Source organism: Thalia democratica, chromosome 9, assembly GCF_965202585.1.
Source record: "Thalia democratica chromosome 9, ktThaDemo2.hap1.1, whole genome shotgun sequence".
Classification (NCBI taxonomy): domain Eukaryota; kingdom Metazoa; phylum Chordata; class Thaliacea; order Salpida; family Salpidae; genus Thalia; species Thalia democratica.
This window is the reverse complement of record NC_139173.1, coordinates 32,813,621-32,830,803: the sequence shown is the minus strand read 5'-3', so window position 1 is coordinate 32,830,803 and position 17,183 is coordinate 32,813,621. Positions and strand designations below refer to the sequence as shown.

General features: G+C 25.9%; 1 protein-coding gene across 2 annotated transcripts in view; it reads right to left on the bottom strand.

Annotated features, from left to right (window-relative positions):
* The window catches only part of LOC145843793 (uncharacterized), a 50,871-nt gene that overhangs the window by 14,971 nt on the left and 18,717 nt on the right, over positions 1–17,183 (bottom strand). For both annotated transcript variants that reach the window (XM_082951021.1, XM_082951022.1), the window contains exons 13-25: positions 16,640–16,810; positions 15,694–15,843; positions 15,328–15,447; positions 13,401–13,506; positions 13,140–13,203; positions 12,728–12,832; positions 12,178–12,421; positions 11,873–11,950; positions 11,465–11,598; positions 10,779–10,964; positions 9,360–9,532; positions 7,646–7,686; positions 7,279–7,326 (exon numbers count right to left, since the gene is read on the bottom strand). In XM_082951021.1, coding sequence (XP_082807147.1) covers positions 7,279–7,326; positions 7,646–7,686; positions 9,360–9,532; positions 10,779–10,964; positions 11,465–11,598; positions 11,873–11,950; positions 12,178–12,421; positions 12,728–12,832; positions 13,140–13,203; positions 13,401–13,506; positions 15,328–15,447; positions 15,694–15,843; positions 16,640–16,810 — 1,620 coding nt within the window. The remainder of the gene's footprint in view (positions 1–7,278; positions 7,327–7,645; positions 7,687–9,359; positions 9,533–10,778; positions 10,965–11,464; positions 11,599–11,872; positions 11,951–12,177; positions 12,422–12,727; positions 12,833–13,139; positions 13,204–13,400; positions 13,507–15,327; positions 15,448–15,693; positions 15,844–16,639; positions 16,811–17,183) is intronic.

Genomic DNA, 17,183 nt, shown 5'->3' with positions numbered 1-17,183 from the left:
TTGTTTATGTCTATATAAATAATTGTGAAGCAAGTGTTTGTGGTAAAACTTTTTGTAACAAAAGTAGACGAAATTGAAGCCTTATATAGAGCTCAGTAATTAAAAAATATATATGCCTTACATTAAAAAAAATGTTCAAATCTAAGGCTTAGTCACCAATAAACAAGTAATTATCAAGGTTGAAATATGTATAATTTAAAATAATTTTTACCAAAGTTTTAAATTAGCTTTTGATATGCTTTATAAAGCAGAGGTAACTCGATGGCATTGCTGATTAAAAAATGATAATTTATATTTATGGGTGCTAATATCATGTAAAATCATATTTTAACATTGGGAAAAACAAAACTATACACGATAAGTTAATAAAGCACATTGTAATCAGAATATACATAAACGTTTTGTTATATTTGTTACCCATTTCGAAAAGAAGTTAAAAAAAAACAAATGATAGTTTTAAAAAACTACGAACTTTTATTGCACATTATAAAGTTTAGAAAGTTAATTGAGGACGTAAACCTGAAAACATTTTAAACCTATGTAATATGCAATAAAGATTTGTAGATTTTTAAAAACTATCATTTGATTTTTTCTAGTTATTGATGCCGTAGAAAAATCACAAACAAAAAAACTTAACTGTGTCCTGGACCGATTTAAGCAATTTTATATAAATTTTGTCAAACTAAAAGAAATTAATTTTATTCAATGTTCAGTATTGATTTGTTTAGGGTTGGTCTAAATTTTGCAAATTAAATTTTAAAACAAGTGGCAAAGCAAGCTAGTTCACATTTAAAACAAAAGTAATCGATTCTACTTAATTATCACAATTCAACCAGCTTTGGTTGACTTGACTAGTGGTTATAAAAAAATAGGCATAACATAATGATAACAACAAGATAAAATTATTTTACATATAACATTAATATTTCAAAAAAAAAAAAGATTTTTGTTATACGGGCACATTGTGGTTACTGTTAGTTCAATTCAAAACGTCATTCGCGATAGGTTTATTTGTGTGAATTAAGCTTTAGTGAACTAAACAGTTACAAAAAATTGAAAACTTTTATCCTGGTTTTGTACCAAAACACCAAAATGCAATCTTTATGTCACACAACGAACATGACAAGTGCCGAGCTGATTTTTAAATTTCCAAATGGGGAACGTTATCCCTCGAAATCAGTACTCTTTTTTCCAACAACATATTACTATGATAATACTTATTTATTATATAACTCATTGTGAAGCAAGCATTTGTGGGAAATTCGTAGTTGCAAAAGTAAACGAGTTACAAGCAATTTAGATAACAAAACTGAATTAAAAACTATATATTTAAAACTTTATTTATTTAAGGTAAAAATGTTTACTAAATGTTTTTAAGCGGGACAATTTTATAAATGATTTCAGAAATATTTTGAAAAAACAAAATAATTAAAATCAAAGCATAATTTAAAATTTTGAGTTTTTTTAAATGTTCAGTTGATTTAAAAATAACAACTCGCAATTTTTAAGTCTACTTCACAATTTTTTCTAAAATAGAAAGAACATATTAGATAAAATTCAAAAATAAAGTTGTGTAATTAAAATAATTTTACTAAGTTTAAGTATTGCCCACTACACAACATAAATTAAATTTCTGATAAACACTTTGCAAGTTATTTGTATAGCTAAGTATCAATTTTTAACAGTGACAAAAATTAGGGAAGGAAAATTTTAACTTTTTAGCTGAGAAACACGTACTAAATAAAGTTAACTATAAAATAATAAAAACATTTATAATAACATTCAAGAACTTTTATAAGAGTAGCTACTCTTTCAAATAAAAACTAATCAGTTTTATTTTACTTTTGTTATCCAACTAGCATTAGTTTGTCTGAATTTTTCGAAGATTTGCAAAAAGAGGCAACAACAAAACAAAATATTTCCTCACGTCATATGTTTGTTCCCATCAAGAGTGCTAGCAAAATAATTTAAATTAGTTTTTTTTTATACAATTTTTCAGCTGTTGAGTGGACGCTTGAAATTGTGTAAATTTAAAATCACAAGGTGTTGACGAAAATAATTGTAATTATGTTAAACTAAAACCAATTATACAATTAAGAAAATTAAAAACATTTATTCTGGTAATATCATTCCCAACATTACGATGAATGCTTGAATCAATGAAACGGTGTGGGGAATATTTTCCCTCTAAATTACAAAACTATATCTTATGCTGTCTTATTATTTTATTAAATGCTCATGGTTATATAAATAATTTTGAAGCAAGTGTTTGTGGTAAAGTTTGTTGCAAAAGTAGATAAGTTACGAGCATTTAATAAAAAACTCAAGTTGGGAAAAATTAAGACTCACAATGAATTTTTTCGTTGCCTAGAATAATAATATTTTATTATATTTCTTTTTTATAGCAGCTTCATGAAAAGTTGAATTTAAAAAAAAATTCAATGACGGTCAAAAACTATTGTGTAACATCAAAATTATTTTATTAAGTTGAAATGTTGATAAATACATAAAATACTGAACATCAAAACGTTTAATTTTTTAACAATTTTTTTTTAAGTTACATGACTTAAAAAAATTGTTTTATTTATTTCTACAACTTGAAGGACATCAGTGTGAAATTTTTCAACTTAAAATAAAATTAAAAAAAAAAAACTAAACAACTTTTAATAATTTTATAATGATGTACAGTTTTTATAACGGACAAATTAACAAAAGATTCAAGCTGAACAATTATGTAAACTAGTTTTTAATATACTAAAAACAATGCGGATAACATATATTATCTTAATAACTAATTACAACTTAAAGTTGGATTTAAACTTTTTTTCTTAACAAGTACTGACTCACCAGAAACTTTTTCGAAAACACTCCTGAAGTTTTGTAAGTTATTTGTGATTTAAAACTCAAAAAACTAAAACTAAAATAAAAAATATATCAGTTTAAATATTTAAGATTTTTAAGTTGCAACTCATTTAAAATAAAAATAATTAACTATTTAGTTAGCTTTATCAGCTTAAACTTTAAAAATTTTAAACCAAACGTGAAAAAATGTTATCAAAACAAAATTTATCATCATATGAAGTATGCTAACAAAAGCTTGATATTTTTTAACAGTCCACAATATAACAAGCTTTATTTTATTTTAAAAATTCCCATCATATCATTAATAATAACTTTATTTACGTTAAACAAACTAAATTGTGAAAAATATTTATTTCAGTTTTATACTTCACATTAGTGTCTATACACGGCAAAGATATTTTTATCTCATTATAACGCAACAATTTTTACAAATATAGTAGTTACTTAATGAATAATTTGGCATGGAGAATATATTCCCTCTAAATTAAATGATAACTGGTTTCACCTTGACTTAATTGGACAATTGTTTATGTTTATATAAGTAATTATGAAACAAGGGTTTGTGGCAGACTTGCTGACTTATAAAACTTAATTTTATTTATTAGTTCTATAGTTTGAAGGACATTAGTTATAAATATTTCAACTTGAAAATAAAATTGTAAAAAAACTCATCAATTTTTACTAAATTTAGAAACATTGCACAGCCATTTATAGGACAAATCAAAAAAAAAAAGCGTCAAACTGAATCATTGTGAAAGCTAATTTTTATATACTAAAAACAATGCTGATAACATTAATTATCCTAATAGTTAACGCCAATTTAAAGCAGATTTTTAACTTGTTTTTATCACAATCGCGAACTCTTTTATATTTTTTTCCTACAACACTTCTGACAACTTTTGTTAAGTTATTTGTGATTTGAAAATCATGTTTTTTGAAAGAAAATCATTAAAACTTTTAAGACAAGAAACAAATGCTTAAGTTATTAACAACAATTGAAAGTTATTTATTATTTTGAGATGTTAATATGATTTGAAGCTATATAGATTGAAAAGAAATCAAGTTTCAGTCTTTAGTTAACTTTAGTTTGCTTAATGTTTTTTCATTTTATAACAAACACAAACAGGTGGCTAAAAAGGTGGCACGAAATCAGCATATGTATATTACAATAAAGTTTGCTAGCAGAACTTGATATTTTTTAACAGTTCACACTTCAAAAAGCTTTATTTAGTTTTAGAAATACCGACTATATCAGTGATAATAATATTATTAATGTAAAACAAACTCAAGAGAAGACTTTTTTTTTTAGAAAAAAATTTCGTTGAAGTTTTGTAATTCACATTATTTCTGTACACTTCAAAAATATTTTTATCTCACCATAAAGCACACTTTTATAAAAACAACAGACACGTAATTACAGGGTTGCCACTCGTTTTTTCAAAAAATTTTCCAGGTTTTTTAAAGTACACATTTTTGGGTCTATTTTAAGCATAAAGTTAAGTTATGTTCAAGGTTTTTCCAGGTTTCCAGGTAAAGTGGCAACCCTGTGATTAATAATATGGTATAGGGAAGATTTTCCCTCAAAATTAAGCTTTCATGTACTGTAAGTTTACTGTCTATTTGTTTATAGTTTATATAACTAATTATGAAGCAAGGGTTTGTGGTGAACTTTGTCGTTACGAAAGTAAACAAGTTACAAGGTTTATTGAATATTTTAAGAATTAAACAAAGCTAAAAGTAATACATAGAGTTTTTTGTTAAACAAAAAAAAGTTTAACTCTTTTTTACAAGAAATTTCTTTGGATTTCCAGGCTTAGCCAACCTGATATTAGTCTTCCAAATTAAATTCATATCAAAATTTAAATTATCATTTTCTACAAAAACTTTAAAATAAACGTTTAAAGTTTTTAATGAGCAGTGACTACTCAAGCATTCTGCTGTTTAAAATCTTATTTTAAAGCTATTATTGACGTGAAAATAATACAAAATTCTTATATTAAATGTCGTAAACACTAAAATTATAAGCAGCAAACTAACAAAAAGATTAACTTAACATAATTAACAAAGACTTTTTGTAAGGTTAGTACGCATTTGTTATAAAATTAACCAGGAGTACTTATTCTTGATAGTTAATAAGCTTTGGTTGATATAAATTTTTCAACAGTTTTAAAATCAAACATAAACTTACAGGAAGTTAACAAAAATAAATATCACATCGCATGTATGTTCAAATTCATTTAACTAACGAGTAGGTTTTAAATTTTTTTTTTTATTTATTGTTAATCAATTGGGGTAAAATTTAATTCATCTTTGATGCTGGTGAAAAAACTTTATCGGTATTAAAATAAACTCAAAATACTATAGAGGATTATGAAACATTTCTGTTAACATGGTGTCTTCTGATTCATGTAAATTTCTTAAACACTAAAAATTATTTGTGCACAATCAACGAATTTAAGAACTGTATGGGGAAATGTTTCCCTCAAAAATTCTATCCTAACAAACTACATTAATTCTATCCTAATTGTTTTTGTATATATAACCTCCTATGAAGCAAGTGTTTGTGGGAATCTTTTTGTAACAATAGTAAATGAGTTTCAATTTATTTATTAAACAATTTAGTTTAAGAACAAATAGCGGTTGAAACATTTTTTGTCTATTATTTATACGGATTTGATTGTAAAACTTTATTGTATTTCAAATGTGGAACATCTCTTTAAAAGAAGCAAACTAGTTTTACTAAAACCAAACATTAATTAGTCACAAGCACAAAAATGTTTAAGAATAAAAAATTATGCTTATTTATTTTGTTCCATAGTTTAAAATCAATTTTATGTATTATATTTACATTTTGAAGGTTTTGTATGTAAAACGCGAAACAATAACTTTTTTAACCAGGCAGCCTTTAAAATATGTTCTAAAAAATTACAAAACGTTTACTTAAGTTAAAGTAGGTGTTTTATATTTATTCTTTCAAAAATTTATTTTGCAAACTAAGTTTTGGCCAAAGACCTCGTAAGTGTTTTATAGTGAACAAACCAAAAGAGCTGTTGTGGTTGCTAATTTTCAATACTTAAAAAAAAAACTGTCTAAAATTCCAGGTTAGGTCAAACTGATATCACTTTTCAATGTGCAAATATTAACGAAATTTGAATTTAATACTAAAATATGAAATTTTATTTTTTTTTAATTTTTCAAGAAAATTTTATGTGCTTTAATAAGCAATGATTACTCAATGACTATGCTGATTAAGATCATATTCCAAAGTTACCATTAATGTATATATCATTTAAAATTCATATTTCAACGCTAACAAACAACAAGTTAAAAAATATTAACTTAACTTACTTCTTAACAATGACTTTTTGTAAAAATTGCTACTTAATTAAAAGAAAAATTACTAACAGTATCTTTTTTTTTAATATTAGATTTTTTTTCAACTTAAAAACAAACATATACTGATGACAACTTTAAAAACTAAATAGTTTACAAAGACTTTTTGTAAGAGTTGGTAGTCATTTAAAATAAAACCAATCAGTAGTAACTATTTTTATTATTCAACAAGTTTTGACTGTTATTTTTTAATTCAAAAACAAACATAAACTGATGACAACTTTAAAAATAAAAATATATATCGCGTCGCTTGTATACTCAAATTCATTTACTAACGTCAACGAATAGGATTTAAAACTTATTCTATTATTGTTTTTAACTGCGCATACTGAAGAAAAATTTAATTCAAAAATATATGTGATGTTGGTTACAATCACTTTATTACCACAAAATAAACTCGAACTAGCAATAGACTATTACAAAACACTCATTTAATAACAGTGCTTTAAATAACAAGATTTCTTTGAGCACCAAAAATAAATATTGATGCACACTTGCAATATTTTTGCACATTCATTATATATATTCATTCATTATATAAGTTAAACATCTAGCAAAATTTATAACATCTTATGACAATAATCTTTTAAGTAGTTTTCTGACATGCTTTATCTTATAAATATTGACAAAATTAAGACTTTGCTGATTAAAATTATCTTTTAATGTTTTTTTTTTATCACCGTGAGAAAATGATGATAAAAATTAATTCTATCATATATTACAAAACATTTGCAAAAAAAAAAGGTCCAAACGTTATTCACATTTAGTTGAATTAAACAATTGATTTAACGCCCGGAACAACAATTTTTTTGACTGCATTTAAAAAATAATTGATATGTGTTTGAAAACATTATTTGGTTACCACTTTTTCTAAACATTAAACTACGTCATTTTACATTCATATTTGTTATTCACAACTAATTTTCGTTATTTTAGTTAGCAACAAAGTACTACTCGTGTTTTGTTATTTCGATTTGGTAACAATAATTAAAATAATAAATAAAATTAAAATTAAATAATTACCTGCGTTTCGCTACTCACGTCCTCATCTGATGATTCCAGCAATGAAAACTGAAAAAATTATCATCTTATTATAAAACAATAATTGTATTTGTTTACTTTTAAAAGTTATCTATTTTTGTATTAAAAAACGTACAATAAATCTTAATTAAAACTATAGTTAACTTGTGAAAACTGAATAAATAATTAGCATATATTATTGTTTACTTTTAAAAATTATTTATATTCGTATAAAAAACGTACAATAAATCTTAATCATAACAATGGTTTCTAATTTTTCAAATTATAAAACTTTCCAAAATTCAAAACAAAAAAATTTTAAATGTTTTTTTTAAATTTATATGAAAAAATGCAAAATATGTATACTAACTTTTCTGTTGTTTTGCATATCGTGTGAAGAAATTTCCTCTTCTGTTTATAAATATAAATTAAATTTTCTTCAGTTATTATGAAAAACTAAATTAAATTATATGTATTATAATATCAAGATTTAGGTTGTGTTAAAAAATTATAAAATTATAGCTTGTTTACATATGTTTTATTGCTAAGGTTTTTAAACATACTTTAATGACTAGAAAAAATTTAAAACATTTTAATTGTTTAATGCTAAAAGGGTTTAGCTGTAAAAAAAATTATTTTATCACTGCACTACTATTTATAATATAACTGTCAACAAAAAACGTTTATGTAAATACCTTATGTAATTAATAGGAATTTTTAATAGGAAAAGTAGTAAAATGTTTAAGAACATACATTATATTTTAAAGTTTTATTTAGTTTTTTTTTTTTTTGAAACACTATGAAATTCTATGTTGTAAAAATTTGGACAAACAAAAAGGTTTCAATTGTTTTACAAAGTAAATAATAAACTTGTTAATTTTAACTCTTTTCTAATTAAAAAAGTTAACCTTTTATAAATACCTCAAGGAGTTGTAAAGTAATCAGTATTTATTATTAACTTATAACAAATTTGTTTTACCACGAAATAGCATTGCAAAGAAATCAGCTTGAACATCACACAACCAACCATAACAAGTCTTACCAGCTTGCTAAAACAATTGATACAGGGTTGCCACTCGTTTTTTCAAAATTTTTTCCAGGTTTTCCGAATTTCTTCCAGGTTTTTAAAAGTACACATTATTGGGTCTATTTTTATTTTTAAGCTAATTTCTATATAAGAAACTGTGTTTAATAGTATAAAAACATTGAAAAGATAATAAAAAGTTACTTTAAATGTGTTTTTTAATCAAAAAATTTTTATATGATAGATTTTTTGTGTCAAATCGAAATTTTACTACTGAAAATGTTAAAATTATTTAAAATGCCAGGTTTTTCCAGGTTTTTTCATCAAAATTCCAGGTTATTCCAGGTTTTTTTCAAAACTTCTCAAATTCCAGGTTTTTCCAGGTTATTTTTGCCTAAATTGTCAAATTCCAGGTTTTTCCAGGTTTCCAGATAAAGTGGCAACCCTGTTGATAACAAGTATGAAACAAACTTAGCGTAATCAAGGATAGTATGTTTTTTGTATGGTTGCTTTTAATGTAACAACTGCAACTAATGTTTTTATTCACTTTTTCTTCTTCTGATAAACTACATAAACTTTATGTTTATAAAAACAAAGAAATTTAGCTACATCTTGTTACCAAAACATACCATTTATCAGTAAAAAATTTTTGCAAAGAGGCAAGCTTAAAAACATTAATGGTATGTTAAAGCACCTGAATCAAACCTGATTTATTTAACGAGTTGAGCAGAACATAAGACAGAATGGCGTATGTTTTTTCAACAAAAATACAAACAAGCGAAATCTAATTATTTACTAATATTATTATCCTAATTAAAAAAAAAAACTGATAATTTTAACCTGACGTATTGAAGGAGTTGAGCACTGGTTTTTTAACATTGTAAGAAAATTTATTGAAATTTTATTTAGGACATGTTATAAAACTTGTTAATAAACCGTTTTATTTTAAACTTGAATAAAAAACAAATAAATAAAAAGTTCAGCAAAATTAAGATTAGTCATTCTTACGTATGGTGGCTTTTAATATAATAGAAACAATTAATATTAATATTTATTCAACCTGACGTATTGAAGAAGTTGAGAACCGGAATCCTCCTCACAGAGTTGATCATGTCGAGCACTTTGTTGGCGGTCGAGTTGACGGTTGAGTAGTTGGACTGATCAATCGTGTACCTTGCTTCGTCAGTTTGTGGAAAGTCTTCGGTGCTGGTGAACGTGTCGTCCAGTTCAGGACTGTTAAATTTTTAAACGTTTTTAAAACTTTATTATGATAAAGTTACAGGCTCACAATCTAAAGTTCAGTTATGACAATAATTTTTAGGTAAATGACTTACCAAAAGCAAATAATTTTGATGTTTTTATGAAATTTTTGGGATTAATTACAACAGAAGATCTTAAAGACAAAAATACTACCACGTTTAAACTCTCGTCAAATAATTAATAATATTTGAAAAACAACAAAAACTGAAGATGTGAATACAAACATAGTCTCAACTTAGATAATATTTGTACAATGCTTATTCACTTATCCGGACTTCACTTACGCTCACTTATCCGGGCAGTTTCGGTCAAAAGAAAATTCAAAAAAAATTAAACACAGAAATTAATTCAAAAAGTTTCGCAACTTTTTAAATTCCACGAGTTTTCTGCTGAAAAACGTGGAAAAACTATAAAACAAACGTGTATTATTTCTAATTTTAGTAAAATTTCCATTAAAAAATAGTTTGTTAGGAGTGATATGTTTCTGTCAAATTGACTTTAAACTTAGTCAAAGTTTTTTTAATTAAAAAGTCTTTCATTTCATTTAAGAGATAGTTTACATTAATTATTTTTTGTTTTTAAAGATAAATTTAATTTATATTTTCACCTAAACTGAAACTAATATTTTTTCTTAAATTGATAGTTAGGGCAAGTGGAATTACAAATGATGAACTTTACTTGCTTGACCCATAAAAAATGTATATAGTTGCAGAGGGTTAGAAAGCCTGATGTTTTTCTACCGTAGAAAAAATAAATTAATTAACCTTAAGTATAGATTTTATTATTAATAATTTTATTATATATTACTTACAATTACTATGTATTTGTTTTTACCATAACATTTTACTATGCATTGCATTATATGCAGCAGTTATATTATTATAAGAAAAAAATGATTTTTTGTAGTTATCCGGATTTTTAGTTATCCGGACACCTTTACATAAAAATCTTGCCCAACGTGTCCGGATAAGTGAATAAGCACTGTATAAAGAAAAACCAAAATGTATAAAATTTTTCTGGATAAATGTATATTTTTTATACAATTTAATAAAGCTAACACGTTAGATCCATGCCTAATAATCGACCCAATCATCATATAGTATTATCTATTCATCGTAAAGATACATTATTAAAAAATCAAACTAACACTTCAAACTCGTGTCTTATGATCAGCCCTATCAACATTTTATATTAATTCACTATCAACAATCAAACTAACACTTCAAATTCGTGCCTTATGATCAGCCCTATCAACATGGAGTGCTGCCTCGCTTCCCCCATCCCGACGTTCACCTCCCCACCCGTCAGCTCCACCAGTTCCTCGTACACCTCCCTGCCCTGGATCAGCGGCAACACGTACATGTCCTTGATGTTGCTCCCCTCCAACCCGCTAACCACTCCGAACCTGGTGGATTGTTTTTTTATCAATGAATGTATTTATTATTGCTGCTTTCTGGTTGATAATTTTGGTGAAATTATGCACAATATATGTTGATGGATGTTTTTGATATTGATTCTTATCCAATTAAGAATTTTTTTCTGTAAAAAGGCACTGCCACATCTTGTTAAAGATAAAATCACACTAAATGTAGCTGTTCAATCAAGCGTGTGTTTTTGTTTTGTTTTACGAGATTCAAAAGCTAAAACCTCAACATTTTTTTTTAAAGTTTGAAGAAAATTCTAGAACGATTTAAGAACAAATAATTTTGGAAATATTGGTATTAATAGCAGTTGAAAAGCTTTCAGACAAAATATAAAAACTTTAGGTTGAATTAATCATAAAAATTAAAAAAATTGAAAATAAAAAGAAGCAACAAACCTCTTACTCTTAGAAAGTATTAAATAATATCGACATATGTTTCACTTTTTCAAAGTAAATAAAAAACAATTAAACAGATAGCAAACCTTTTTCTCTTCTGAAAATACTGTATCATGTCGATGTAAGCTTCACTGTCCCGATCCGATCCGCAGTGAAACCTGACAACTGAAACTTTTTTATCCGGTCTCCTTGTTTTCACTTCTTTTACGTATCTCCAAACCTGGTAGTTGGATGTTGTATACAGAAGGTATAACATATAGATAAACAGAAAAGGTAGTTGGAAGTAGTAAGTTAAATGTGTGAGTACATATTACTCCGCTTCAGGTTTAATATTTCACAACCGAACCGTCTTCAGAAACGCTTAATTAGGTATAATCGACCTTAACAATTTCTTGAGAATCTCCAACTACAAATATCTTCAAAAATTTAGTAATGCATACATTCAAAGCGAAAATAAAACTAAATATATACATACAAATATAATAAATATAAACCTGTTCCTGCTTAATTCTTCCTCCCAACCTTACATCTGTCGGAAGATGTTCCTTCAGAAGACGACAGTCTCCGCACACCTGTCATTGGAAAAAATATTAAAATTAACCTTGTTTAACAGAGTTTAATTTTTGTTACAATATTAATTTAGCTTAATCATGTTATAATGTAATGTTTGTGTCATTGAATCACGTGGATAAAACCTTGAAACTTTCAAAAACTTTCTTAATGAATAGCAACATTGGAAACCAGTTGACAACTTGCTAGTTGTGGCAATATATATTTTGTTTTAATGATTCTCACTAACAGGGTGCATGTTTGCAGTGAAGGGGTTCAAATCCACCATTCCTATTATTCCCTCCCAAAGCGGTTCCACTTCGGGGGCTTTTTCTTCTTCTTCAGGTTCTTCAATTCGTTCGACTCGAGGGGATTTCACTTCGTCTACATTTGTTTGTTCTTCTGTTATCTTGTTCAGGCTATTTTGGTTTGCTTCTTTTTCCTCAGTTTCTTCTTTCTCTTTCGTATCATTGACCTCTTCAACTTCAACCGACCTGTATATTTTACATAAAAAATCTTAAATGACATTGTTTATAGTTGATCGAATATTGACAAATCAGACTGAGTACATGAAACTGTTTAGTAAAAAAGTTACATATTGAACAACATGTTAATCTAAAAAATAAAATATAAATAAAAGGCTAAAGTTATTAATTATATAGTTATAACTATCGTGATAAGTTGAAACCTTTTTGTTTCTTAAAACTTTGAAAGGAACTCCAACAACTTAACACAAATAACTACATTGCATACTATTAACTTAAATGAATAATAATTAATTATAACAACATTAAACATACTTGTTTTCATTTTCATTATCTTGAACACTAGTCGATTGTGAGTTATAACTTTCATTTAAATTATCTTCAGCTAAATCTTCATTTGTTGACATGCTTACATCATTACTGTTTATTCAAATTATAATAAACTAATAAAATTTTTGTAATAAAACTACTTACTTGCTGATATCATTGATGTCTATGAAAATATAATTAAAAAAATTAATAACGTTTTATATTTTATAACTTGTGTTTTCATTTAAATTATGTTTTTGTATATATATATATATATAATTTATCTTAAAGTGTTGAATATAAGTTTATTTTCTTTTTCTCTTTTTGTGTGTCCTGTTTAAGTGGCTCAGGTTTTGATGCCTGAGTTCAACATTGCACAATAAACAATATAATAATAATAATATTGAATTAAACTCACTTTGTGATGGAATTATCGGTGATTCCGAGTTGCTCGTTGAAGCTGACATTTTCTTTTTGGTGGCCTTTAAAAAAACAATTAATCAAAATCGACAACAAACCTATAGGTTCGTATATTAGTTTTACCAAGAGTGCAAACCAAACAATATTTAAATACACATAATAAACGATGCGATTTGAACCGTACATGTTATTTTTATGTTATGAAGTTATATTTTTTTTAAATGGAATAATTGAAATAAAGTAATCACTTTTAACTAACCAGTACAAATTCTGCAGTTAGAATCATAATCATGAGTATTATGTTCAGATGTTGTATTTTCGCCAAATTCTTCCAAATCCTCAACTGAATCTTTACTCGGTTTACGCTGTTAAAAAAAATGTTTATTTCTTGAAGTTCGTCTAAAATATAAAGTTTTAAAACAACAAAAATTACTTGGTTATAAATCTCCTGCTAACTAAAAAACAATAGTTTAACGGTAATTCTAAAAAATACACGTCAAAAGCTTTTAATCTGTCATGTTATCAAAACCATCTCCTTGTTTAATAGAACAATTATCAATCGTTAAAGATAAAAGCAACTAAATTAAGTTGTTGATGATTGATGCTTTCCAGAAAATAAAATAAATATTTACTGTTAAATTGAAAGTTTTGCTGACTAGACTGAAGCAGGGTTTGTGCGCGATTTTTTTTCATTTAGCCTGACTGAGACCAATTTAGCCTGACATTTTTTTAAAGTAAGGAAAATCCCCTTTAAAAGTCATTTTAGGTATTAGGGGGTCTTGACTCTTGATTGGTACTATTATAGTCTCCAACTTCAATCAGCTTTATCTCAAAAATATTTTGAGCCTTAAAAATCTGGAAAAAACAACTCATAGCTTAGTTACAACTCAATAAATAAGACTAAATTGTGAAAATGTGATTTTACCCCTATGCCCTTAACATAACAAATTCAGTGATAAGTTTTAAAATAAGTGTTATATCTAACATATTACTAGTGTAAAAATTCAATATTTTTACTAAACGCAATTGTTCAATTAAACTATGAACTAAGTATAAACATTATAACCAGAAGATTTATAATAAAACAACGTGTATTGTCGTGTTTTATTAAAATTTAAAATGAAACGCTTACACGAGTATTAAAAAAAGTAAAAAATGTTAATTATAGTATTTTGACTAAAACTTAAAATTGATACATAATTATAAATACTAAACTCTAAATAAATACAGTGATTATTGATGGCATATCAGATTTAAAAAGCTTACACTCAAATAAAAAACCTTTAATATTTTGTAATTGTAAAGAAAAATGAATTGTACTTAAAATTTGTACTCTCACAAAACTTAGTACTTATATCTTAAAGCTAAGTTTTAGTGTTGTATATATCTCTAATAACTTTAAACAAACAGTAAAATATATGAATAAACTGCTAAGAGTTTTAATCTAAAAAGTATTTGGTATAAAGCCTTTAAATTAGAAATTAAAACAGTTCAACCAACTAAGCTCTGAAAAACGTAGCTGATGTAAACAAATTTAAACAAACAGCTAATTTGTTACATTAAACTGTGATGTTCACACTGTTTTTTTTTATGAATTTTCATAATTATGACGTATATAATCTACTCGAAACAAAATAACGAAGATTCTTTAATTTTTTTTAGAGTTCAACGAAAGGTTTTAAGCATTTATTTTTACAAATACTGACTGATTTCGTCTTTAATAACTAAATCTTTATTTATGAATAAATTCACATCCCAATTTGATTTTAAAAAGATTTCTCAATTGTTTTTAATCAAAAATTTTCAAGCATTTGAACTGATAAAAACTGAGATTCTCAAATTTTTAAACAAAAAAACTGATTTAGCCTGACGTTTTTCAACTTTTTTCAAACAAAAACTGATTTAGCCTGACTCAGCCTGATTTAGCCTGACACGCACGAACCCTGCTGAAGTAAGAACTTTAAATTATTTTTAACAGCAAAATTACCTGTTGGTACTTACACTTACTTCTCTTGCCTATTTCAATCAGTTTTGAAAAATTTTTAATAAATGAATCAAACTTGGTCTATATAGCTTATATCAGTGGCCATATTGGCTTTTATTACTAAATGAACAACATTTAAAGCTTAAATTAAAATATTTTTTCACCACTTACTTTATTTTTAGAACTAACAATTTAAACAAACCTGATTGTTACTGTTACTGATATTGGCCGCCATGTCTGAAAGGTCCTCGTTTATCGCAATGACTCCCTTGTGAGTTATCTTTGCCATCGGCCTCAATACCACCTTCTCCGCTTCTTGTTTCTGATAGAATTAGTCGTGATAATAATGTCTTTTCATTGGTGTTTATTTAGTCTTTATAAATAACTTGGATGTAAATGTTTGTCAAGATCTTTTTTGTTAGCTTTAAGTGTCAATAAAACTAATGGCTATTTTTTATGCAAAGCTATGAGTATCACAATAAGTAAATAAACAACATAACAAAATTTAAAAGACTCTTAATCATTGTCTATCTAAGTTTTTTTTCAAATATAATAAAAACAATCATACTTGTATCAGATCCAACCCATCACTGACACTTTTCTGCCTCCAATTGCTCAACTCCTCCGAAGCCATCTGCTCTGACGTCATACTTACGAAATTGTGACACGTCACTGTGCCGAGGATGACCTTTCTCCACAAGTTCACGTTCTTGTCATCCTAGTTTGATAATTGAAAATTTACTTAAGCTAAAAAAATAAAAAGTTTAATAATTTTAGTTTTACTTTAGCCGTACACTTAGTAAATACTTTGTATTAGCTCGGATGAACTATGTATTACCATGTAGAAATTAAAAGTAAATTAAAAATAAATAGTTTAACAATTTTAATTTTAATTTAGCTATGCAGTTAGTAAATACTTTGTATTAGCTCGGATGAAATATGTATTACCATTTCGAAATTAAAAGTAAATTAATTAATATAAATAGTTTAATAATTTTAATTAGAATTTAGCTATGCAGTTAGTAAGTACTTTGTATTAGCACGGATGATATATATATATATATATATATATATTAGCATGTAGAAATTAAAAGTTAAATAACTTATTCAATACTTTAATATTATCATACTATATAACTATGTTACAATGTTAACTACGGTATATCTTACTTTCAAATTGGACAGAATGCTTCTAAATCAATTTAAACAGATCAATTTCATCATTAGTGAGTTTATTAAACATCAATATACAACTTTATAACAACTTTAATACAAAAATCTCACTTTCAAATTGAACAAAATGCTTCTAAATCAATTTAAACAGATCAATTTCATCATTAGTGAGTTTAATAAACATCAATATACAACTGTTATAACAACTTCAATACAAAAATCTCACTTTCAAATTGAACAAAATGCTTCTGAATCAATTTAAACAGGTTAATTTCATCATTAGTGAAATTATTAAGCATCAATACACAACTGTTATAACAACTTCAATACAAAAATCTCACTTTCAAATTGAACAAAATGCTTCTGAATCTGCTCTTGTACTTGCTGTCGACATTGGAGAACTTGTTGAACAAAGCGTCTTCTATCTTGTTGGCGAGCCTCTCAATCGACTGCATCGCCATCCTCAGTCCCTCGCTGGGATCAGTGTCTTTTGATCGCTTGAACAGTATTTGCTGGAAATTATATTAGAACTTTTTTATCAGTTAAGTTAATAAAATTTATTTTTTAAGTAAATTAACATTGTGTCTATGAAAATAAAGTTGATTAGTTTTACAAACTTAAATATTTTTTATTGTGTTTTTTTTTTAACAACAATAAATAAATAACAAGTTCAACAACATACTTTTGTGCATTTTAAAACATTCCAGACTCAAAATGTAAAATTTTCAACATGAAAACTTAAAACAAAGCTATGCAAAACTTAATTTAATTATTGCGTGAAACAAATGCAAAAGTAACATAAGTTAATTTAGTATTAGTTTTAAACATAAAAAACATAAAAAAAATGTTGAAAAAAACTTCACTAATACTGTGTGTGGTTTTCAA